General features: G+C 36.0%; 2 protein-coding genes across 4 annotated transcripts in view; one reads left to right on the top strand and one right to left on the bottom strand.

Moving 5' to 3' along the window:
- The window catches only part of LOC108738619 (acid sphingomyelinase-like phosphodiesterase 3b), a 231,299-nt gene that overhangs the window by 34,252 nt on the left and 170,451 nt on the right, over positions 1 to 26,596 (top strand). Inside the window, exon 3 of the mRNA XM_025981270.1 lies at positions 23,300 to 23,344. Within this exon, the coding sequence (XP_025837055.1) occupies positions 23,300 to 23,344 (45 nt within the window). The remainder of the gene's footprint in view (positions 1 to 23,299; positions 23,345 to 26,596) is intronic.
- On the bottom strand, positions 57 to 25,130 carry LOC112906704. 3 transcript variants are annotated; one of them, XM_025981375.1, is made up of 7 exons: positions 24,563 to 25,130; positions 13,503 to 13,589; positions 8,012 to 8,444; positions 6,462 to 6,584; positions 5,769 to 6,053; positions 4,675 to 4,976; positions 57 to 3,369 (listed from the first exon to the last, which is right to left on the bottom strand). In XM_025981375.1, exons 2-7 carry the CDS (start codon positions 13,575 to 13,577, stop codon positions 2,659 to 2,661), a joined length of 1,929 nt encoding a protein of 642 aa, XP_025837160.1. In that variant the 5' UTR covers positions 13,578 to 13,589; positions 24,563 to 25,130; the 3' UTR covers positions 57 to 2,658. The 3 variants fall into 3 exon arrangements, with proteins under 3 accessions (XP_025837160.1, XP_025837167.1, XP_025837168.1); XM_025981382.1 differs by having other exon boundaries at positions 24,596 to 25,130; XM_025981383.1 differs by having other exon boundaries at positions 24,849 to 25,130.

Below are 26,596 nucleotides of genomic sequence, written 5' to 3'. Positions count from 1 at the left end.
AACAATTTCAAACAAAAGATTTTTACTTAAACAAAAAGTAAATACCTACACTGGTTTGCATTATTTTTTTTTACACTGAAAATAAATTGTAATTTAATAAGTTGATGAAACCAAACCAAATCACTATTTAAAAATTCGTAATTAAAACGATGTGGCAAAGGGCAATATTAAGATAAAATGCACGTTATAATTTATTATTAAATTTTAGCACAATACTTGTTTCAACTGTAATTTGCAATTAAAAATAAAAATCATTAGGTGGTCCTTCAACAGATATTAAGTATAGAATTAATCGTAATTGTAAAGAAAAGTTATGTCAACAATTACAATATTTTTTAATTTAATTTCCTTTCAAAAATTTAAAGAAACATTTAAGGAATTCGTATAAGGGTAGAATAATGTAGATGGTTTCTAGTAACAACGAATGTAGGTATTTATGCATTATAACAGTACCATTGGCTTGACTATATACACATTACAATAATGGAATAGCAGTATCTAACAGTTGGTTTGAAATTCAAGAACACGAAAAGAATTTAATGGCTCTAGTTCTTCTGAAACTATACCATTAGAGAATTCTTTCTCCTTTTTACTCATAAAAATCCGTTGTTTTCTGTTTAAAAGATTGTGCGTTAAGAATATCGACAACAAATGGCGCATTTTATTTGCGGATCTGAACCTTACTTAGGTATAAGATGTGAATTGAAAAAAGTCTAGCCTAATTCACGTATCAAAAACCGTTCTTGCGCACTCGCTGTCGACATTTGTCAAGAAACAATTACCTTTAATTGAACAGCAATTAATTAATTAAATATTACTTCAACAACTGCAACTTAAACTTAAATTTTAATACTGTACACGTTTATATAGGTAGTCTTTATATAAATATTTCTATCTTTGATTAAACTTATTCTTTAACTACTACATTTACTCTATTAAGTTTCCATTCTTTTTGGAAGAAGATACCGTAGCACACAATAATAATTTTACATACACATATCATGTATTCAGTAAACTAAATTATGTATTAATTAAAAATTAACTCTAAACTTTTATTTCATTCTTGTGATTAAATATACATCACGGTTAAAATGGTTGCTTGGCTAATCGTTTTTAAATTATCAGAATAGTATTAAATTAACTGCAAATCTTTTTTTTTAATACTGGATTGCAAGGGTTCGTTAAAATATTTCTTAAAATCAAAATGTGTTGGTTATTTTGGAAAAGTTTGTAAAGCAACCGGATTTTATACTTCGTTTTAAATAGAAAGATCGTTTTTTCTATTCTATCCAGCTAGTATGCAATTTAACCGTGAAATATATTACAATTTATGCAGATTTTATGACTTAATCTAATGTTCGATTACACAGGGTCGTATTGCACTATTTTTGTAATTGTTTTTTCCATCTCAGTAACGAAACGAATAATAAGATTATGAGGTAAATATGATTTATAGGAAGAACAATCACAAATGCATACCTGTAAGTAATTTGTTCTTCTCCTGTTATTCTTGTGGTTAGCTATACCATATTTGCATATCTAATCAATATACATCTCACACACGAAACGCAGATAAACGAGACGATTGAATCTGTGTGAGCAAAAAATATAAATATTTTATTTGATACTCAAAAATATGTAATTTAATTAACTAAATTGAGCATATTTAGACTATATTTACACTCATGAAATAAATAAACAATTAAGGTGAAAATAAAAATAATTAAATACAACTAGCTAATTAGTATATATCTATGTATAATAAGATTATCGGGAATAGTAAGCTCTGTTATGTTTAATAATTATACTAAATTATGTAAATACTGGAAACATGAAACACAAATGGAGAAAAGCGTAAGAGAAAAATATCGTTTTAACGATTTGTTATGTAATTAGGACGAAATTTTAATTAATTTCATAGGGGTGGAATATCAAACAGCATCAAAATTAACTAAAATATTAACACGTCCTAAAGTTAGCTTGGTGCCATTCACTTCCGATCGAAGTGCCTTTTTAGTACCTGCGCTCTTGAGTTAGTAGTTACACAATAGGGTTTATGAATCAACTAATTTTAGCACACATGATAACTTCATATAGAGTTTTGTGCTGATTGCTACAGACTTGAATAAATTTCAAAAAATGCTAAAACCCATATACCAAATCTGGTATTAAATAGTTACTAAAAAGTTTTTTAATAATTTAAATTGAAAGCGCGTTGAGATTCTAAGAAGTGCTAACTTTAGATTGGTATCGAATCAAGTGCTAACTATTTATTTATGAGATTTGTCGACTTCGATCGGTGTTCCAGCACTACTTAGTAAATATTTTACTGTTGAGTTTATTATTGGACTAATTTTACTATTATTGTTATTGAATCTGCCTATCCATTACGACAATTTGAATAAAAAATTTAAATGGACACTTTTGCGCTTGTTTTGGTCCAGTGGAAGTATTATTAGATATTACTACCATTATAAGGTTGTGGTGACTTGGCGAATGAATTATTTATAGACATTTTGCGACTAGAAAATAAATTCTATACTGAAGTACCACATGTCAAAGTGAATCTATTACGGTCACCGATTGTTCACAACAATTCAACACCATTTATATACACTGTTCGCAGTTCGTTCTTGCGTTTATCGTTTTCATAAATTGTTAATGGTCACGCGCCTCCCTGTTCGAACTTATTGACGACGAATCGGCGGAGCAGACCATAGATCCTTCGGCGCTACCATTACAATGCTGATGGTTACTGTTGCTCTCGTTGTATCGACCCTTCGGGAGTTTGAGTCGAACCCAATTGGCAAACGTGCTCATGGCCAACGCAGTATTATGAGTTTCGGCGTTGACCATTCGTTCTTTCTGAAGTTGATATCTGTAGAGCAACGATCCAGCTACTAGAGCTGACACAACAGCTGAAACAGCAACCAGGACGAACAGCAGACTGAATCCAGGCATCGGCATACATATTCCATAAACGACTTCTTCCCTGATTCTTCCTTGGAATACTGTTACAGCCTCTGCTCTTGTATCTGGACTGAAGGCCAAGTCGGCCTCGGAGATTACCTCGTACAATCCGCTCACACCTACGCTTGCACTTCGGGTTTTTCGATTTGATACCACGATGGTCCGTTTTCTTCTTTTAAGTCTTTCTGGAATCGGACTGTCGGATGTATTATTATGGAATTGATTGGATGATGAGGTTTTGTTTTGATCGTGATTTTCGGCCATTGATATGCTGCGAGGCTCTGCAACCAGTCCCTTATCGGATAATTTTTTGATATGGGCGGGAATCACTTGAACGTTGTCTTCTTTCAGCTGACGAGGTCCATACGGGAAGGTCTCATGGGACAAAACAAACGGGCTCTGAAATTGACAGAAAGTTTAAGAAAATAATATCTATCTAAACCTCGTTCTGAAGAAAGGGGAAGATAAAGAACAAAAATCATTTTCTGCGATTGGATTTTTATCGACTTCCTCGACATACATTGTCGTTACCTTTGAGAACTCTTGAACTTGAGCGGAAAGAGTCATTTAGTGGCGTAAATTTATTACCTTTAAACTGTGTAAAACCAACAAGTTTATTACAAGAAATTAGCTGGCATCGTTTGTGCGGTATCAAACGAAATTGTAGAGTGCATTCATAGTATCCTTTACCACTTCCTTTTAAATTTATGTCCGCAATTAATACACGCCAGTGCGAAACATTTTCATGTTGACATAATTGGCAACATTTTATATACCGTAAATTTTCTGTATCACGTTACATTCACGGCATTAGAATTCTTTTAGCGCAAGGATAATCAAGTACGTAGCAAAGTGTAAAGATAAACTTTTAAATGGTTATGCAGCGCCGTATGTTGAATAAATTATAAACATTTACTGCGTGGCATTCCGAAAATGTTTGAGAAAATTATTTATTGAATTCCTTGTGTAATTCTAACAATTTTTTTCCTTTACATTTTTCCAATCAGATGCGTATTTACTGAGCTGTCAATAATTGAAAATTAACCAATGAGAAAGCACTCCGTTTGCTGCAAGCTGCATGACGAGGCCAGCAGTGATTGGTCTACTCGTGCTTGTAGCTACAACAGCGTGCTCTGATTGGTCATCTTTTTATTTTTTAATTGCAAATTACTCAAAAACTACACATGTGATTGAAAAACTGTAAAGGAAAAAAAATCTTAGAATTCTACAAAGAAGCGGATAGCGTACTTTTCATATAAAATTTTCCAAATGAATTACTTTGTAATTTTCGTTTTGCCACTGCTCTGTAATGGTACCTAATCAGTCGAGAACTCTCATGGGAGTAATCCAAGTAGCCTCAACTTAAGAGAAACGACTTAATAGAATCGTTACTTTTAGTCCCCCAGAGCGTGTTATATGGGCACTTTAGTAAGCGTACGTACGCCTGAAATTATTGGTCATTTACCTGATCCTTGTCATTAAAATGTGCAATCAATTAGACCGCAGTATTACCAAGAGACTTAATTGATTGTAAAATCACCTGCGCTAAATGCGACATTGCTATTCGAGGAGTAGGTATTCATTAATAATACAACAAATTATTATTTTAATGACGTAATGATTCAACTAACTACATAATTGCGGTAGGTATGTTGAATGTAACGGTGCTTAAAGTCGAAAATTATTACGATAAATTGTGGGTACCTTTTCCGGCGGATCCTTTTTCGAATCAGTTGTCTCATTTTCTTCGTCTTCGATCGACTCCATGTCGTTGGTAGATTTGATGTCTTCGCCAGAATTGAGCTGACCCTTGTCCGGTGGAAAATCAGCCTCGATAGCGGCTCCCCCTTCACCCTCTTGCACGATATCGTCGTAATCGTCAGAGCTATCGTTATCATCAACGGCGTCAGGGTATGGTCTGGATCCCAAAGTATAAACGTGCTTTTTCTCAGTCACATCTTTACGATCTACCGAATCATACAGGTCTAAATTCAATTCTGGGCCACCTTTAAAAGAAAATTTAATTAATTTATAATTAACTTAATATTGTTTATCGGAACGAGAGGGATACCATGAAATTGTCTTGAAAATTCAGCAGTGGTTCGTTGAAGCGTTTCTACTGTCTAAAGATTAAGCCTTCAACAGGTTTTAGGTATATCTACATATAGTTGGAGCGATCAAAATTGGTATATTCGGCAATAAAACTGTCGAATTTACTTTCTTTTGACAGAACTCCTACTTTTACTCACGACAGATGTTGCAGGGAATATCGTAAACATAGAAGAGAGATGTCAGGTAGCAATTGCAGCGGACACTAGTAAAGAAGAAGGAATAACATTACACCAATTGATGTGTAATAGAAAGAGATGCAGGCAAGTAGAATTTGAGCATGTTTGCCAGCATCGGACATTGAAGAAAGTTCAAAATTCTCAGGAATTTAGGAAATTAAAGACACTTGTTTAAATATATAATTCCAACCAGGCAGTTACAAAGCCGATCCTGTGTACCTAAACAACCTCTAATCGCTGCACCGTCTATTATTATTCAGTAAACTCTTTTCATTTTATCTGTACTATTCATGAAGCATTTCCTAATATAACAAGGGCTAGAGTTCCAAGTGGAAACAAGAAAGAAGATACGTCTATTCTCGCAGATAATTTATTACAGACTTTACCAATTTTCATCGTGCCAACAATTGAATGGCGAAAACGTCTTTCAAAATTAATATTAGTTTGACCAATGAGTATTTGACATCCCCCTGTATAGTACCTCGTCTGACAACTGTCTATAAACGTTACCTGTTTGATGTGCTTGTTGCTGTTGTTGTAATTGGCAGTGTTCGAGACATCCGTGTCGGCATATTTCAACTTTGCACTTTATATGGACACTAAGAGCGTCTGGGAATTTGAAAGCGTGAAAAAATGCATAAGTTATAACTGAGGCTCTGTCGTCCGCTCCGCGAGCCTTCAAGAATCTGGAAATCATCTTGGGGCGAAGGACGCACCCGAATTCGTCTGATAGCTGGATCACATGACCTGCACCATCCGACGCTATGCACGACTTGACCCGCATGTCAAACTCACCTGAAATCGACAATTTGATTTCGTCAATAAATTCAGAAAAGTCAAAAGAAAACTAAAAAAATCGGTTGTCTGTAAAGTCGGTTTACTGACGATAGTTGAACGTGACAACGTCATAAGAAAATACTTTGCATGTATAATGGAAATGTATTATTGTATAGCAGCTGTCCACGCGGACGCATCGCTCACTCAAGTAGGAGAGTGACAGATGTCGAACGCTGCCGAACGCGGAGGCCGATTGTGCCTCTTTGTCGCTCGTTCCGCACACTCGCTTGCACTTCAAGCCTTAAATGGAACGCCTCAGAGCGAGGTAACGCCGCATGAGTCATGTTTTTTCGTACGTGCAGCCTCCATCGAATTATAAGACGTTGTCACGTCAAAAACAGTTGCATATGATTATTGTTTTCTTACCTCTGTAGTCATTTATTGCAACAACCAAAGTGAGTGTAGACCCCAGAGGGACAATGCCACTAACAGGAGGTGCCCATGGTCCTTTTCCATGCTGGATTTCCATCCAACAATCCACATTATCACCTAATAGTCATAAGAGCAAAACGTACAATTATTGGCTTCGAAAAAGTTGCTGTTAGTTAAGGGTATTCTCACAGATTTCTTTAGGAAATGTGGTGGGAGATGGTGCTAATTGAATATGATAATAAAGTATAGGAACATTTAATTACCATTAATTTAGAAATTCGAAAAAGGTTGTTAAAGGTGTATGTTTGGAGCACGGCGTTGTACGGGTGCGAAACATGGACAGTGGGAGCGGCGGAAAAGAAAAGGTTAGAAGCGTTCGAAATGTGGTGTTATAGGCGGATGATGAGGATATCGTGGGTAGAAAAGGTTAGAAATGAAGAGGTATTGGAAAGAATAGGAGAACAGAGGACTCTATGGAAGTCAATAAAAAATAGGCGAGATAGGTTGGTAGGACACCTTCTCAGGCATGAAGGTCTAGTCAGAGACATATTAGAGGCAGAAACAGGAGTTAGGAGGGGTAGAGGTAGACCTAGATTAGATTACTGTTCGCAAATAGTTAAGGATGTGGGCTGTTCTAGTTTTAGGGAAATGCGAAGTTTAGCTCAGGATAGGAAAGAGTGGAGGTACGTGTCCAACCAGTCTTAGGACTGATGACCTTATGATGATGATGAGTGAAAAGTATTTTAATCCATAATGTTGTAAAGAACGTGAAAACTGTAATGACCACTATTGATGGATTTGTAAGATTCTTGATTCATTGAATACAATTTCACTCATAATCGATTTTCGCGTTATTTAAAATTATCATTTTTTAGGCTATTAAAGTAGGAATTGCACACGGCACTACGTACTGAGATCTTTGTGTAGGTGGATAGAACGTAATCAATAAAGCGTTATTTCCGATTTAATTAGAATTTTAATGAGTAAATCCATGAAGTTGTTTTCTCCTACTTACGAAAACTGTAAATGCTTTTTACACCTTCTATAAACTCTAAGCTTGTTCATTAGAATCAGTTTAACTATCGAACTAACTAACTAAATAACAAACTAGATCCTCGACTTCCGTCTGGTTAAAGTCAGATAATACATACGCAAAATAGTGTTTAGATTAGAAACGTGATAAATACTACGTGCTTGCACTGGTGAGAAAATGAGTTTGCACTAACGCATTGCTTGAAGACTTTGTCAGGTTTGATTTTACTGATTTGACTAACAAAACGGCCGAAACATTCTTGGAAAATTTAGATAACTATAGACTAAACATGAACAGTATCTGCCGCTCATTTATTTGCATAAAGTCGAGGCAATAATTATTTGTTTCTGTTCACATTTGCGTTGATTGTTCGCGAGAACACAATGGAAACAACTGGGAGGGACTTGCATAGGAATTACTATTGTTAGTACAATCGTCTTGCGTAAATTTTACTATTTTTGCGATGAGTACTAAAAGGGAGAATGTTTACCGCAACTAAATACACAAATACCTCTAAAGTCCAGCTGAATCACGTCTAAATCTGCAATGACCATGGGTGGTTTAGATGCAGTCTTTTCATAATCATTAAACCATTCACACCTTAGCCGTTTTGCCTCGTCCCATACCTCCAAAAGGTCTTTATCGTACTGCACAACGACGGTGTTTTCGTAAAATTGTCCGTTCAAGTCTGGCTTGGTACCACACCTAGAGTAAGCTATCCTAAAGGAGAAGAATGTTTGTCCAGTTGATGGAGGTACATAGACGCATCTTGGATCGCCATGCTGGCCTTTGGAGGAGACTATTCCTTCGAAAGGCTGCGAGAAGGTCAAATGAACATCCATGTGGTCTTTGCCACACATCACTTCCAACGACTGAATCGAAGGCATGCCCTCTGGGCGTTCCAAGGGCCAAAGGTCGCTTCCACCCATCACCAAATCCATTATCTGGAAATAGAAGCAATTTAAGTACTATGGTTATGAGACCTTCTAGTTAATTTAATGTGGAATCCTAACTTGCTTAGGCCTTCCATGACCACTGTTTAAGAAGTATATTTTAGCTAACGATTCCTATTATAAGAAGAATTCCAGAGAGACACTTTGAGTTAGAACAGAAGATTCCATTGTGAAGTTTTATGAAGTATTGAAAGTAAAACTTAGTAAGAGGGTTATTAAGAATGTTTTGACAATTTTGTTTGTCTGGACTCATCAGTTTCTAGTGAATAATTTGCTTCAAAAGATTACGTCCAAGACCAGCAAACCTAGAATCTAGATTAAAGCCGTGTCTATTTAGAAAGGATCCAGGAAACAGAGGAGTATCAAAGCGGTTTTGGATATATGAATATTGTAAAAGAATTGCTTCACTAGTTGGCTGAAAATGGCTAATTTTAATATAGACCTGCATGATTGTTAACTGTGAATTTTGTGCAGGAATTTGGTACAAAAAAATGACCTTTAGTAGCTAGAGCGTGAATAGCTCTTTTGAGAGAAAAAATACTGTAGTACTGTACAAATTTCGAACTGTTTATCGATCCTTAATCGATCTTTCATTGATCCCTTAATTAAATTGACCATATTGATCGTATCATCTTTATACAACAGAAGATTTTTACAACAACAAGGGCCCTTGCAATTAATGTTAGCAGACCGCGGAGCAATACTGGAGGTCAAGACCAACGAACCGACCAGCGGCTGGTATGCTATTATGTGGATCGAACGAGAAGCAAAGAGCGTCATAGTGAAATTCCAACGAGCGTCTTAACGATATCCTCGATTTTAAGTTTATTTAGTGGGTTAGTAGACCGCCGATGAGGTTTGTGCCCGACGAGTTGGCTTTTACACATCGCACCGGCCAGCTGCTCTCCGTTGGGCCCGCTGTTTCTCCAAGTCAATGGTCAAGGTGATGCAACAATCACATAACGGAACCAATGGATGAGCAGAAGAGCGGCATCGGCGTGTCATCATCATCATCATCATCGGCAGCAGCAGTTCACTCACTATCTTCGCTCTTTCCCCCTTTCAGTTCCGACTCTTCTTTTTATTTGGCAATTATTTACGGCAACAGATTTACACCTGACTGCTGACATCAACGAACATTTGATTCATACGACCAGTTATTAGCCGGAGTATTTGTGTGTGTGTGAGTGTTTTGCGGCGCTCACAACCAAAAGATGAGCCGTAGACGTAATTCGGCCTAAATATTTATAAAAGCATCTAAATGAAGAAAGACCGAGGCGACCGAGCGAAGTTTTTTGTTGAGCGAAGAGAATAATGGACGACCGATGTCATTCTTTAAATACCAATGTACTCTTTAAGTCTGTACGATTGTTTGTATCACGATATTTTTTAAAAAATTGCGTTTTTCTAAGTCACCAAGATGATTCAATAATTATGGATTTTCTTTTCGATTTGGATAGCTGCTTGACTTTGACTCGTACTATAATATTTCTCAGTAATTGTGTCGACTACCAAGTCATCAAGACATACCACAAATGGTAGGAATGGTGACATGTAGATACTCTCTTTCTGGTTTGGAAGATTTTGATGATTAAAGAATTGTCTTCTTCTGTTAGCAAGAAGTTCCAAATGAACATGAATTTCCTTTTTGATGAGGATGTTATGAATAGTTGTTTGATTTTGATTTGTACTACAATATTTCTAAGAAATTGTATCAACAGCCAAGTCATCAAGACATACCACTCATGGTAGGAATGGTGAAATATCCAACTGTCACATGTGTTGATTCCCTCTTTCTGGTTTGGAAGATTTGGACGATTAAAGAACTGTCTTCTTCTGTTAGCAAGAAGTTCCAAATGAACATGAATTTCCTTTTTGATGAGGATGTTATGAATAGTTTTTTGATTTTGATTTCTACTACAATATTTCTAAGAAATTGTGACAACAGCCAAGTCATCAAGATAGACCACCAACAGTGAATTATCCAACTATTACATACTCTCTCTTTCTGATTTGGATGATTTGGATTCTAATGAATTTTGGATTCTAAAAGTGCATATTATACACAAGATTCTTTTACATTTAAAGAAGAAGATATTGCCTCTTTTTCTTATCTCGGTGGCCAATAATTTTTAGAATGTAATTAAAAAATTTTAAATAAATAATTGTATCGGTGCAGAGATTGAAATCAAGCATGAGACGTGGATATCGCAATGTTGAGTGCTATCCATCGGTGTTTGGAGTTAGAATATAAATCAAGGAGAGAGTCATCGCAAGAAGCAAGATATGCCAGCATTCTGACGGCCGCGTAAAATATACTTATCGGATTATTACTTGTTTACCAAATAAGTACTAGCATAACTTGTTCCTATCCTTTTCAATAACCATTCGCGCTGGCGTTTTTCGATAGCAAAAACAACAAGTTCTAATAGGAAACGTTAAATCTATCCATCATGATCGTCATTTACACTGAAATTTACCTGTCATAATCGGAGGTGTTACTGGCGCTGTCGTAAACCCGAAGAGTGACAGAAAAACCGTTTCGAACTTTTATTACATTATCTTCATCGGCGTTGACGATAATAATATGATGTGATGAAGAAAATGAAAATATTTTCTGTTGTGACTCTTCCTTTTAGGTGTCAATCGAAGGTGTCTATTAGATTTGAGCTTTTATTTAAATAATACGTTTAAATCGTTCTTCATAATCTGATGTGTATGCGTGTGCGAAAACGTTTACAAACATGACACGATCAAATCTATGATGTTGCTTGCTACGCCTGAATGGACTAATGCTCGAGATACTTTCACCAAATGCCATCAGCCTGCTTGATCTGCTTGACGCGTATATACTTCCCACGCTCTGAAAATTGCAAACGGATTCACCAAAAGAACCAGCGTACACACTCTTCGTTTATTTATCAATTTAATACGACAAAAGAATTAATCTTTGATCGTCATAATTAAACGGTTCCACCAATTCTTGGCTATTTTCTGACTGTTAATAAAAAGTTTCATACTATCTTTTGATGCTGAATCCAAATCAGACCTCCAGGGTGCTACAATCCATCCATCTTGAACTCTTTTAGATTTTAACCAATTCATAGGTAACTTCTGACGTTATGGAAAAGCTTCAGACTAACTATATAAAGATCTTTTGGTGCTGAATCCAAAACAGACCTCCAGGGTGCTACAATCCATCCATCTTGAACTCTTTTAGATTTTAACCAATTCATAGGTAATTTCTGACGTTATCGAAAAGCTTCAGACTAACTTTATAAAGATCTTTTGGTGCTGAATCCAAAACAGACCTCCAGGGTTCTAGAACACGTCAGATTCTGAGTGTAAACAGAGACTTTTAGAGAATATTTCGGGATCTTTAGCGATTTCAGCCATTCTGTTCTCCTGTTCAGAACAACTTTTCAAAACATTGAATCCATCTCTTTTGAACTCTTTTAGGTTTTCAACCAACTTCGAAAACAAGGAGATTCATTCTCAATTCGACTGGAAGAGTCATACCGCATGGATGTACTCTTTTAATATCCCATCTCTAAGGGTATAAAATTAGATACGTACGTACTATTCGATGAATATAATAGCATGTCTTAGATTTCCACCGAGCGGCATGACAAAGAAGTTTAGACCATTGCTTAGCATTCGGGAAGACGCCTGTTCGATTCCAGGTCCGTCTGCCTTGGTCTAAGTTTCTCTGTGGTTTCCTTGGATCACTTAGGCAAATGCTGGGGCAGTAATATTTCACAGATAATCTTTCATTCTCTTCTGTCTTCATTTCGTCCGTCTCATCTTTCTCACCCGAACCACCACCCACCCATTCCCACGATTCCTGAAAGCAGGCTGAAGAGGGCCTTCCGCCCTACCTTCCGGCGTAGTCCGGAGGGACTGCCCGCCTACCAGCATTAGTGGCTGGTGGAAATGAAACATCCAAAAGTTTTTTTAAAAGTTTCTTAGATTTCACTTTACAGAAATATGTTTTTATCAAATTAATCAAGTCTTTGATTATTGTGAAACCTTGAGCAGAAAATTTTGGATTTCGTTCATACAAATAGTTTCCTAATTAACCTGAATACGAAAAGTCATACAATACAATAGAGATGTTCTCATAAACTGCAGAAGATAATTTTCAAAAATTAATCATGAATCCAAGTATGGCATCTGCCATCTGTCTATCTAACCATATGTCCGCGATGTAAGCTGAACGTGTAAGATTAAAATTATTTTACTCTCTAGTTTTTGTTGCACAATGAAAAATACCGGGACATTGAGCGGCTTGTCTTTTTTGCAATTAGCTAATTGTTTTCCTACTGATATAAAGTTTAATTTTATTGTATAGCCGTTGGGCTTCTAATAATAGATTTAAGAGAATCTAAATGGATGTAGGCAATGTTCATCACATCACGCAACCGTTTCTATTGTGAAAGAAATAACATATTCATTAAACCAATAAGTTTGTACTACAACAAAGAAACCGTTATTGAATCTTTGTGTGTTTGAATTACTGTCTGCGCAATTATTAACTTAAAATAAACTCTTCATTCCGCATAGTATCGTTGGTTGGAATTTAGCCTTAGGTGTATGAGTAAAATCTTCTACCAGAATGGGAAATAGTTAGAAGCGCTTGAAATATGAAAAGAAAATTCCGGGGAATGATTAGAAATAACTAGGTATTGGAAAGAGTTGTTATGAAAACAAGAAACAAGGACGCTATGTAGAAGTAAATTATAAGGAAAAGGAGAGATGTGATGGTAGGACACCTTCTGTTACATGAAGGTTTGATTAGAGATATATTAGAAGCAGAAACAGGACTAGAGGGAGGCTGTGAAGCTAGTGATTTACTGCCAGAAAATAATTATTAGTGCTGTGGGGTGATGTAGTTTTCAGGAAATACGAATATTGGATATTAGAAAGGACTGAATGTGCGCGTCCTGATAATTGTGCGCTGATGGATTATTACTTTCATCTATCTACGTGTTCGGCACTTTAATAAAAATCCTCTTTGCTAGAGATTTTGTATTTAAAATTCACACTTACTACTAATATTGAGTAGACAAGACATTCAAATGACGTAGAAATTCTTCGTCCTGGATTTACATATGTGGTCCACATTTTTGTTGGGCCCTGCAATTAAAAAAATAGGCAATTAATACCAATTTAAGACCAGAAAAGACACGACATGCATATTATTATAGAGAAAACGTATTACAGGTTAAAGTTGATTTGTTTTTATTTCATCATTTCAAGTGAAGAAATTTCTGAAACAATTAACACGATTAACGGGGTGAGACAAGAATGTCCCTTAAGTACAGCTCTTTTCAACCTATCTTTTACAGATCTAGAAAATACAACGTGGGGAATTCAAATGGGAGACGTAGTCATAGGAAAGAAGAAACTATGAACAGTGTCTTACGTGGATAATATAGTATTGATTGCGAAAAATGAAGAGGGGATGACAGAAATGATGAGAAAAATGGGAAGGTACATCGCAGAAAGAGACCCACACACATCTATATTAAAAAATGGATATTTTAATGTGCTACAATTTATGCTATTATTTTTATAAGAGAATAATGTTGTAGAAACCGCATTTATCAAAAGAATCTAATAAACATTTTTATAAAACACTTTTTTGTGCGTTATTTATTAATATATTATTTATTTTAACGTTGGTTACCTAGAAACAATTAAATCGTATTTTTGCCAGGTGTTCAGCAATTTGCATTATATATTGCCCTATAACTTCTACCGAGCTTTCGATATCTTAGACGTTAGAACAATTAATTCTTTATGACTTTACCATCTTAGCATTTAATGTGACCAATTAGGTGACTGTTTAATTTGAATATACTGAAATAACATGTGCCTACATAAAAGATGACCATTGTGAATTAATTAAAAAGATCGTAATTGAATTGTTCGACAAACGTTTAGTTTATTAATTAAATGTTATTTTATATGAAGGTAATCAAATTTAGATACCTACTATAAAATAATAGTCGTCGAATCAAATTAGTATTTAGAGTTTAAAAAACGGATAAAAATTCGTGAAAAAATGGAAAATGTTAAAAATTACCTAGTAGTTATATATAGATAAATTATATTCAATCTGAAAAATATTGTGAAATGAATGCGGTGAAAGTTTTCATAGTTAAGTACAAATAGTAAGTTAGTAAACCAGGTAGGTTAACCATAATCTTTTAAATTTCGTAAACGTGTATTATAGAAAGTGTTTAATAATGAAAAATTGTCTTGATCTCCCTATATTATTTATATTCAGTCGCTGGGTTTGACAGCACAAATTTTACGACACCTTAGTGTGTAAAATCGGCAAATATACCTATATGCTCCTGGCTTTTTTTGCTATTTATTTCGCGTATATAGTTCCTGCCCGAGTTAAAAATGTAAATCAGCTGCGACAACATTAATTTAATTTATAACATACACTTTTGTAACGTAAAGCCATTTTGAAAAAGGAGACAGTAAATAATAATCTTAATAAACCGCTAACCGTATGCTTTACATTATGGCTTTTATTATGCAATTTATAAACATAACGATCCGACTTCAGTTTAACAAGTGCAATTGGTTCTTAACGTTATAACTAAATATAAATTTATTGAATCGAAGTACAACTTCCAGGGTCCTCAATCAACTAGGACAACAGTATAGAGACTCAGACTACAATTTATTCGTGACCGATCTTATCTACTTTGTGTACAGTGTGTTTCATATTCTATTTTAGTTTTGTGATCAGAAGTACCAAAATAATTATAGAATTTAAGGGATGGTTCTGTCTGTGGCGAGTTGTAACCGAGCACGTCTGAGTTACACGCTAAAGAAAACTGGAGAACAGTGGTAATATTTTAAACAGTAGGTGTTTGTGGGGAGTGACACACAGCCGGTTTCAATTAGAAATGAGATCAAAAGGAACATAAAATACATTATGTGTTTATGGCGAGTTGCAACAGAACGCGTTTTGGGTTGGGTGTCAGATAGAATTAGAAACCGGTGGTAATATGTTAAACATTACGTGTTTGCGGTCAGTTTGAAATATAGATGGGTACTAATTAATAATTAAAAGGCATATAAGACGCATTATGTGTTTGTGGCGAGTTGCAACCGAGCATCTTTTGGGTTCGGTGTTAGAAAGAATTAGAGAGCGGTGATACTATGTTAAACATTACGTGTTTGCGGTCAGTTTGAACTATAGATGAGTGCTAATTAAAGGTCAAAAGGAATATAAAATGTATTATGAGTTTGTGGCGAGTTGTAACCGAGCACGTTTTGGGTTGGGTGTTAGTTAGATAGAATTAGAGTCCGGTGGTAATATGTTAGGCATTACGTGTTTGTGGTCAGTTGAAAACTATGGGTGGGTACTTATGAATGATTAAACAGGTATACAAAGTGCATTCTCTGTTTGCGGCGAGTCGCAACCGAGCGCCTTTTGGGCTGAGCGTAAAATGGAATTAGAGACTGGTGGTAATATGTTAGACATAACGTGTTTGCGGTCAGTTTGAGCTACAAATGAGAACAAATAAAGATGAAAGTCAACTTAAAATGCATTATGTGTTTGTGGCGAGTTGCATCCGAGTGCGTTTTGAGTAGGGTGTGAGATAGAGTTATAGATTCATTGAAATATGTCTTTATGTACTTGCAGCGAGCAGAATTAAGTGCATTTGAATTAGAGTATAGCATGAATTAGAGAATATAGAAAGAAAAAGCTAATAGGTATAAAGTATGATGTAGTTCGTAGAACAACACTTATAGTAAAAATGCCTTTTTGCAATAAATATATCATCAATAATAAGTGCGTTTGTGTTGAAATAAACAAATTTATTTCTGTTGATGCAAGATGGGTATATTACGGTTTCGTAAAGTGTATAATATTCAGCGACATTAAGCGTTGTAATTAAAGCCATTTATATGCATAGAAGCTTTAATTAATCGATAAGACGCCTCATAAGCAAACGGGTATTGCATGAAGAGAAATACCGTAGCTGGAACGGTGACAGGGTAATTAGTTAATAATAACGTAAAATAATATGATACTTTCAATCTCGTCACGACATTTTGTGTATGTTTAGGTGCAAGTTTGTATTTATGCAAAACAGATAATTATTTAGAATTATCATCACCTGCGAGTTTAAGGCTGGCAATTTTGTTTAAATAATTTAAACTACATATATCGTAAAAATAGTAACAAATAGTTTTCCATTACAGTTTCTTACTTAAAGTGAATAAACTTTGAGATTCAAATTTGGATTCATAAATAAAGTACAAAATCTCCATCTACCTCATTGATTACCTGTACGAGTTACATTGGTAGGAATGTAGAAATTTCAAAGAATCCAACGAACGGATTAATATGATCGAACAAAATGAGAGCACACTACAGTGATAAATTACTTATTATGTGTATTAAAAGTTTAAAATAATGTTATGCTTTCTTCTTTNCTGAGTATTATGTTTTACAGTCCAATCATGATTCCATTCAGCTAATTTGTAAACACTTAAAGGAAAAATTCTTTTGAAAATTTAGAGTATTTAAGAAGCTGGTCAAATAACTTGTTCACTTCCAAAAGGATTGCGTTTTAAGTATAGTTGCTTCAGCCTTTAGTTTATGAAAATTGCAATCATATTGAATAAAAAAATCATGAAAAACATTTAAATGTTTTACTGATAGGGTGTTAAGGGTTCAATAAACTGGACATTAAGTGTGTTTTTCTTGATTTATTATTCAACAGGATTCCATTTTTCCACAAATAGAACTCCCACTTCTTCTAAACACTTTGCATTTTAATGAAAATCGAGATGTACGTATTGAACTGAACACTTGAGAAAATCATGTTCAATTTCCGGTGAAATTTATTATTACAATCAATAAACAACTGATTGATTTACAGTGGAAGTTTTATCAGTGACTAAAAGCAGTTATACGAGTCCACAAAATCATTGCCTTATTAGAATTGTTAATTTTAACGACAGTGGTACAAATAGGGGTAGCGGTAGGGGCGGTCCGACTTGAACTAAAGTTACCGGACGTACCTACAATTAAGTGGAAGAACACCGATTCTATTCTAGGTCCCTACTCTCAGGCTTTTGAGCATAGTTCCCAAACAACATTAGTTAAAAGGAATACTACCAAAAAATTTTTCTTAATTTAGCTCTTACGTACCAACCTCGCTCACTATCAATTAAAGAAAAAAAAAGTGAAATTTTTAAAAAAAAAATTTATTAATAGTTTACAATAAGAATATCTTCACCTGAAGAAGCCAATGTTTTAGAGAAACAATTGTTCATCATCATTATCATAGGGTCTTCAGTCCTAAGACTGGTTGGACACGTACCTCCACTCTTTTCCTATCCTGGGCTAATCTTCGTATTTCCCTAAAACTAGAACAACCCACATCCTTAACTATTTGCGAATAATAATCTTATCTAAGTCTATCTCTACCCCTCCTAACTTCTATTTCTGCATGTAATATTTGTCTCACTATACCTTCTACTAACTTATCTCGCCTATGTATGTATTAAGCACTTTCGGGATTCCTATTTTAGATAAATGGTGTAGCAAATTGTTTCTATCAAAATGTGAATGGTGAACTAAAGAAAGACAGTCATCAGTCAAGTTTAGTGACCCATTCAGGGATCTTGTGTAGACGGTGATGATTTCAGCATTACATCAGTTGCGTTTGTACGATAGCTTATAGTCAATCAATCTTCACTTCTACCAAAACGTCTCTTTTATTAATGCCTTCTATCTTCATCAGTTGACTTCTATATTAATTTATCCTAATGGTGTTGAAAATCATTATCAGCAATTCGTTATTTCTATTCCACTTCTTTAAAATTAATTGTCAGAATCAGCACATGGTGATGGTTTATTATAATAACACTTGCTTAGTGATTTCTCTGCCGCTGTCTAATTCAATTTAATTAAATCGCATAATTAATCATATGTAGTGTACTGTTTGAAATGAAGATTCCTCGCCCTAAAAGTTAGACTAACTCGTTTTCATCTACTACAGTCAATTGTGGTTACAATATACACGGATTTTGATGTTTCGTTACTCTGCTAATGAGTTATTAAAGCAATCCAAACAGTAACAAGTACATAACAATTACTTGTTTGCCATAGTATTAATCCCCATTGTTCTTTGCGCTGCTCAGGATTAAAACCGGAACGATTTAATAACTGTAATAATGGTCAAGAATACGATGTGCAGAATGATATTAACCTTACTCATTACTAATTAGGCTTAATGTAAACTCGAGATTGTTGATTTTAATTGGTTATTGGGATTATGTTTCTACTTACGATTTCCTAATTTAATGTAAATGTATTTATACGTATTTCCGCACTTTTTTTTTATTCTGCAAATACTGTTTTAAAACACAACGAAAATAAATAAAAACCAAAATAAATAGAAATTTTTTATCAGTCAAAAGATGGCAGTATACTGCTATTAACCAAAAACATATTGATTGCCCTAGACAAAAATTTTCAGTCTCTTTCCAGCCTTTCAGCGTCTCTGGGAGCGTCTCTCACAGTCTCTCAGTTATTGCCTAGGTGTTTTTATGGATCTCTCACAGTCTCTGTATGAGAGACTCGAACGATAAAATTGTTAATTCAGAGATTCGAGTCTCTCACAGAGAGACTGAATGAATAAAACTGAAAGATTGAGAGACTCGAGTCTCTCGTAGAAAGACTGGGATCTCTGAAATATGTTGAACACAGAAAATTTTAACCATGTCTATCGAGACGCCACTTATTGAGAGATTTGAGTCTCTCGTTCATAGACCGGATACAAAATGAGGATCTCTCTATGAGAGACTCGCGTCTCTCGTTCAGAGACCCTAAACAGTTTCTCTGACAGTCTCTCTTAGCGACACCAGAGAGACTCGATGAGAGACGGGGACTCGAGTCTCCCTTTCAGAGACTCTGAGAGACTGAACATTTTTATCTCGGGTAGGTAGGTATACTGTAGCAAAAATGGATCTCTCACAGTCTCTGTATGAGAGACTCTAGCTATAAAATTGTTAATTTAGAGATTCAAGTCTCTCACAGAGAGACTGAATGAATAAAACTGAAAAATTGAGAAATTCGAGTCTCTCATAGAAAGACTGGGATCCCTGAAATATGTTGAACTTGGAAAATTTTAACCACGTCTCTCGAGACACCACTTACTGAGAGATTCGAGTCTCTCGTTCAGACTGAATACGAAATGAGGATCTCTCTATGAGAGACTCGAGTCTCTCCTTCAAAGACGCTAAACTGTGTTTTTGACAGTCTCTCTCAGCGGCACCAGAGAGACTCAATGAAAGACGGAGACTCGAGTCTAGCTTTCAGAGACTCTAAGAGACTGAACATTTTTATCTCGGGTGATAATCGCTGGTCAATCATTCTAAACTATTACGACAACTAATTACTTTGTATATCAAAGCGTTTACTGTAATTGTATTCGAAATTGAAGTAGTAATTTTTATAATTAATAGAGGTCTTCTTTTTCGAGTTTTATCATTATTTACAAAACGAACGCAACGTTCATGGATCGCAGATTGTCTCGCGTTAAAATTATACGTACAGCGAATCGCTGATCCCGAAGAACTGAAGCAAAAAATTTCGCCCTCGGGGAGAGACGCATGATCAGACGCAGGTGTATTGAAAATTTGGACGTGGCCGGAATAAGATTAAGAAAATAATCCCTTGTCAGGTGGCCGCCGCGCAGAAAAAAAAAACTTGTCAAGTTAAGTCGCTTATTTATTAATTCGCATCGAAAACAAAAGAAGCTTTGTGACGTTAAAACGACTCGACGGTGCTTTTTTTGTTCGGCTCGCCAATTTTTGGCGAGCACGCATCAGAACTCGTACTTACATGTAACCACGGACATGAAGCAGCAAAAAGCCGCCTCGCCGTACCGGTCGAATTATACTACGTCAGAGACGGAACAGTAAATTATCCACTACAAAAATCACGCACTGGTCCTTTCCAAGTCACACAACACAGGTCCTTATTTATTGCGTAATATCTCCGCGGATCCTCGAGATAAAAGTGTTCAGTCTCTCAGAGTCCCTGAAAGCTAGACTTAAGTCTCCGTCTCTCATCGAGTCTCTCTGGTGTCGCTAAAAGAGACTGTCAAAAACACTGTTTAGCGTTTCTGAACGAGAGACTCGAGCCTCTCATAGAGAGATCCTCATTTTGTATCCAGTCTCTGAATGAGAGACTCGAATCTCTCAATAAGTGGTGTCTCGATAGACATGGTTAAAATTTAAAATAAAGTTCAACGTATTTCAGAGACCCCGGTCTTTCTACGAGAGACTCGAGTCTCTCAATCTTTCAGTTTTATTCATTCAGTCTCTCTGTGAAAGACTCCAATCTCTGAATTAACAATTTTATCGTTCGAGTCTCTCATACAGAGATTGTGAGAGATCCATTTTTGCTATAGTATACGTACTTACTCGAGATAATAATCTTCAGTCTCTCAGAGTCTCTGAAAGCTAGACTCAAATCTCCGTCTCTCATCGAGTCTCTCTGGTGTCGCTGAGAGAGACTGTCAAAAAAACAGTTTAGCGTCTCTGAAGGAGAGACTCGAGTCTCTCATAGAGAGATCCTCATTTCGTATTCAGTCTGAACGAGAGACTCGAATCTCTCAGTAAGTGGTGTCTCGAGAGACGTGGTTAAAATTTTCCAAGTTCAACATATTTCAGGGATCCCAGTCTTTCTATGAGAGACTCGAATTTCTCAATTTTTCAGTTTTATTCATTCAGTCTCTCTGTGAGAGACTCGAATCTGAATTAACAATTTTATCGTTCGAGTCTCTCATACAGAGACTGTGAGAGATCCATGAAAACACCTAGGCAATAACTGAGAGACTGTGAGTGACGTTCTCAGAGACGCTGAAAGACTCTGAAGGACCCTGAGAGATTGAAAATTTTTGTCTAGGGTCCGTCTGTGTATTCCTAATAGCGTGGTATAACACTTCAACGACATCCACAAAATTTTCCAACTATTTAACTCCCATCCTCCATCCTTTTGTCCTAACATAATGTCGGGAATTCAATTAAGTATACATACTGTGGAAAAAGGAATTAAAGAAATAACAGGACACATTAACCCTCGGTATCTAACCCCTATCTGTTACCAAAAACCTTGTCTATTAAAACTCGATCTTCTGGAAAACTTTAAGAAGCAAAAATTGATCTCTCAAGAAGCCATTGTACTGTGGATTATTATTAAACTAAATTTTATTTTGATTTCCGTGTTTTTACCGTTGCAGCAGTTTATAATGATAACCAAGGTTCTTAGAAACGTTTAGATTGTTGTTATGTTTGATAATTTGTAATGTCTTTTGTGGTGATTTCGAGAGATGACTGAAAGAACGGTTACGCAGAGAACTAAAGGTCATCAAAGTAAAATTAGAGCAAAACTTTTTATTGCTTAATCAGTTTTTACAGAATATAACATTATCTTATCGCTGAAACCTTCTCATATGTTTCCTGAAACCATCAGTTGGTACCTACTGGGTATTAACGGGTAATATTATCTAAAACAAGACGAATCTGATATGGCAAACCGTTCTTGATTGATTGATCGAATAGTCAATACCAAAATGTCAGGAATTTTACACAAATCTGTCGTAAAGAACTAAACTGCAAAGATCCTGTCAAAATAATGTACTTTTCACTGTTTCTATTAGATATTTCATATCAATAATAGATTCTAAGAGGTAATTGAGTTGGTATTCGCTTATCTGTAACCACTTCCGCGTCCCCCTTATCGCACGCATAAATATCGAGTTGGCGTGGTCGAAAACAAATGACTGTAAGTAGAAAGTGCGCGCTCCTCGTATAGTTAACGAATGTTTGCATACAAAACTACACTGTGGTCGTGTGTGTGTGTGCACATACATACGCAATTGTTTCTACAATTTGCTACTCCACTTTGCGGTTGATTGATTTGAGGTCTAGATCGTATATAAATCCGTGGTATTGCCGCGTGGAAGCGTGAAAATCATTTAGCCGGCGCGGTGCGGTGTGTGGTTTTGCGGATGTTTTACTACTGTCCAACCAGAAGTGGTTTTTTCGAGGTTAAACGTCGCAATTATTTCATTCACTGGAATAACCTCACTAAGAGCATACATAAAATATGTTTAAGTGTGTGCTCGCGCTTCTGTTACTAACTATATGCTGACAATGAAACGAAACAAATGTAAACAATGCGCATCATACACTTTGCACTAGATAACCATCTCTTCTCAAAGTTGATTTAGTTTATCGCCTCAAAGATAAGCAAGTTCAACTGTTAACAAATGCCAACTACTACTTCTGGGTCCAGTTACTAATGCTACGACTTATACTGCAGCGCAAAACCGGACTGTAGGGCGGAGGGTACTTTTGTCTTCTTTTAGGGATTGTGGGAATGCGTACTGGTGATTAGGGAGAGAAAAATGAGACAATTACCCAAGGAAACTGTAAAAAAAGTTGGATCAAGGCAGACGAATCGAAAGTTGAACCGGGGATGTCCCCCATGTTCTAAACCGCTGCATCAAGTCGATTATTAGCTAATTATAAAAAGCTATTTAAAAAAAATTGATAAGAATTTCACCTACATCCATGGTGGAAACTCTAAAAGAGTAGTGACTACTGACTTTACAATTTTTGTCATTAAATTAAAGCCAAAAAAAAAGACTTTTCTTCATATCATATTGGCAATGATTAAATTTTTGTCCTTTACTACATTCTTATACGTTTACGACTTTGTTGTAGTTATAATTCAAAACCAATTGTTTAACCTTTTCTGTATTAATATTTTTCAATTAATTTTGTTCCAGGGTCCACATTGGTTTCCGGAAACCGACGACAATCTTCACAGAAAGGTACGCTACCAAAAATCTACTTTTTGTCTTCATTGTAAGTAGCAAAGCCCTCTTCACTTAATCATTTCGCAAAAATTGTTTTACACATATATGTATGTATTATGTCATTGTGCTTTAGTTTTGCGTACACAGTGTGCCATCTTTTGTTACTCAAGTCAAGACGATGGACGCTAATTAGACAAGCAAATATGAACTGTAATACTTATGGAGATAATTTAACAGAGAGCATGTATGAATGGTAGATTTGTACAACCGAGAATAGTATAAACATTTAGTAATGAACGTAAGATATTCTCGAGAGGTTTTCAGAAATCGGCAAACACATTTGCTAAAGCAAATTAAGGCGCAAACCCAAACCCAAATGGTAATAAAAATTACGAGTAAAATCTTTTGTAAATCAGATATTTACACTTGGAAGTTTTCGAGAGGTAACGTTTTTGCTTTCAACGCTAAAAGTAACCTATCTAACAGTAAATTAAATTGCTTAGAAGTAACAATGACTATGCCGTTTCTATCCCTTGGCTTACTTTTAATAATAATTAATCATATTCAGATAAGATCGTAGCTACTCTGCGTCTAGAATAAATACAAGAAAATTGTGAGAAAATCCAAATGATTATTTCCTTTGGGAAGCGATATTGAGAAGGTAATAGCCAAAGGAAACATTAATAAAGTTAAATGATCACATATTTTTGAATAAGATCATTAACCACTCATATATGAGCTAGTAAAAGACAACGGGAATGGTTTTTGGGGCAGCAACAGTTGAATGTATGAACATTTAGCAATTTTTATTGATTTCAGAGACTTTTTGACATGTTATTTTATTGTATACATGTTGTATTTTATGGTTTTAACACAATTCCTAATCTATCAATTACCCTTACTCGCAAAATTACTGTTAAAATTGTTAATCTCTCGGAGACATCAACAGTGCGTTAAGCGACGAACCCGAATAGTTAAATTACTTCAAATATCATAATAGTCGTTTATAAATTTTCCAAACCGTTTGCAAATGTATGTAGCCCTTGTAAGGGTCCTCTGCTATCAATCCGTGTCATTTTTGACTTTTAGTAGACCCGCTATTATCCCAAGAAACCGATAAGGTCTTATAGTGGTTTAAACGCTGGTATCGATATTAGAGCTTTACAAATACAGTAAAGTGGTTGGATTTAGATAATGTTTGCGTGGTGCTTGCAAATTTAGCAGTTGTCTCACCTTTTGCTGTCAGGCAATCGGTGATTTCATTACCTAGGAAGATTCCGTGACAGTAAGGAGCACAATCTTGGTGGCAACATGCGGACGATGGACTTGAACAAATCACAGGTCACTTATTGTAAGTCACTAGTACAAACGGAAGAACACACGGACCGGAAGTACAACAATACTATTATACAATATGAAACAATAACAAAACAGTATAAAAGCGACCCGGTGACTTTCAATCAACTCTAGATGATCAAAAAAAAATATATCAACAATCAATAGTAAATATTTTTCGTACTTTTTGGCTTTTGATACCGGTACCGGATTGTCGTGTAGTTCACGCTCCGTCAGTCTGTTTGTCCGTTACTGAACCTCACTCTAATTGTCCGCTCTCTCGAAGTCTGACTGACCATCGGGACTACGTCTTCTGTACGGTATCTCTTGTCGCTGCTTCTTCAACTCCACGGAGACCTGTGGCCGGTGACTGGTAACGCGACTACTCCCATCTCGTTACGGCGGCACCGTGGTCACAGCCGCAGCAGCAGGTGAATCGCGGGGAAAGCTGACGGCAAGCGGCCAAGTAAGCAAGCAGGCAGGCAGGCAAGCAAGCAGGTAGACAGCAAAGTAAAGGCCAACGACTTTGCCCACCTAGTAGATGAACACTGCCCAACACACAACGTCCAACTGTCCAACAAATGAACAGACGTTCCCCAGTGATTCGAACGGTTTTCGGAAAATGACCGAAATTTTTCTCTCTATGTTTCTCTATTTCCACTTATTTGGATGACGAAGGACTATCGTGGGTAACCAAGGATCTCCATGGACATAACCTACACATTTTTTGTCAACTTTTGTCAACGTAGATTATAAAGGAACGACCACCTTGGACAGAAACTACACCTTTTCTGTATGGTCAGCATAGATTGTGAAGGAAGGACCACCTTGGATAGAAGCTACACATTCTTTGTCTATTCTGGTCAATGTTGATTATGAAGGACCTTGCATAGAAGCTACTCATTTTGTGTATGGTCAGCGTGGATTGTGAAGGAAGGACAACCTTGGACAGAAGCTACACATTCTTTGTCTATTCGGGTCAACGTTGATTATGAAGGACGATGGATAGAAGCTACTCATTTTGTGTATGGTCAGCGTGGATTTTCAAGGAAGGACAACCTTGGACAGAAGCTTCTCATTCTTTGTCTACTCGGGTCAACGTTGATTATGAAGGACGTTGGATAGAAGCTACTCATTTTGTGTATGGTCAGCGTGAATTGTCAAGGAAGGACAACCTTGGACAGAAGCTACTCATTCTTTGTCTACTCGGGTCAACGTTGATTATGAAGGACGTTGGATAGAAGCTACTCATTTTGTGTATGGTCAGCGTGGATTGTGAAGGAAGGACAACCTTGGACAGAAGCTACTCATTCTTTGTCTACTCGGGTCAACGTTGATTATGAAGGACGTTGGATAGAAGCTTCTCATTTTGTTTATGGTCAGCGTGGATTGTGAAGGAAGGACTACCTTGGACAGAAGCTACTCATTCTTTGTCTACTCGGGTCAACGTTGATTATGAAGGACGTTGGATAGAAGCTACTCATTTTGTGTATGGTCAGCGTGGATTGTGAAGGAAGGACCACCATGGACAGAAGCTACACATTCTTTGTCTACTTTAGTCAACATGGATTATGAAGGAAGGACCGACTTGGACAGAAGCTGTACTTTCTTTGTCTATTTTGGGTAACGTTCATTATGAAGGAAGGACCACCTTGGATAGATGCTTCACATTCTTTGTTTATTTTGATCAACGTGGATCATGATGGACTACCGTTCTAAATACATTCAAGCCTGACATTTACCAATCTAAACGGACCGTTGAGGCTTACTTAGTTAGATAGATTTTTGAGATTTCAATCAAACAGATTCAGTTGATTTAGTCATTATTAGTCTTTCATGCCGATAGTAAGTTGGTTTTAGGGCTAGATCCATTAACGAAAGAAGTAAATAAACAAAATGTGGTAGCTAGCTCGGAAACCAACCTACTGTAAG

The sequence above is a fragment of the Agrilus planipennis genome, unplaced genomic scaffold, assembly GCF_000699045.2.
Source record: "Agrilus planipennis isolate EAB-ADULT unplaced genomic scaffold, Apla_2.0 scaffold135, whole genome shotgun sequence".
NCBI lineage: Eukaryota > Metazoa > Arthropoda > Insecta > Coleoptera > Buprestidae > Agrilus > Agrilus planipennis.
The sequence above is the reverse complement of the archived record's forward strand: the minus strand, read 5'-3'. Positions and strand labels throughout refer to the sequence as shown.

Excerpts from the sequence above, each read along its gene's own strand:
- LOC112906704 (XM_025981375.1), bottom strand. The coding sequence starts at position 13,577 with ATGTGGACCACATATGTAAATCCAGGACGAAGAATTTCTACGTCATTT. Across the intron at positions 6,054-6,461 it reads TGCAATAAATGACTACAGAG|GTGAGTTTGACATGCGGGTC; the intron begins GTAAGAAAACAA and ends TGTCGATTTCAG. Across the intron at positions 3,370-4,674 it reads AAAAGGATCCGCCGGAAAAG|AGCCCGTTTGTTTTGTCCCA; the intron begins GTACCCACAATT and ends TGTCAATTTCAG.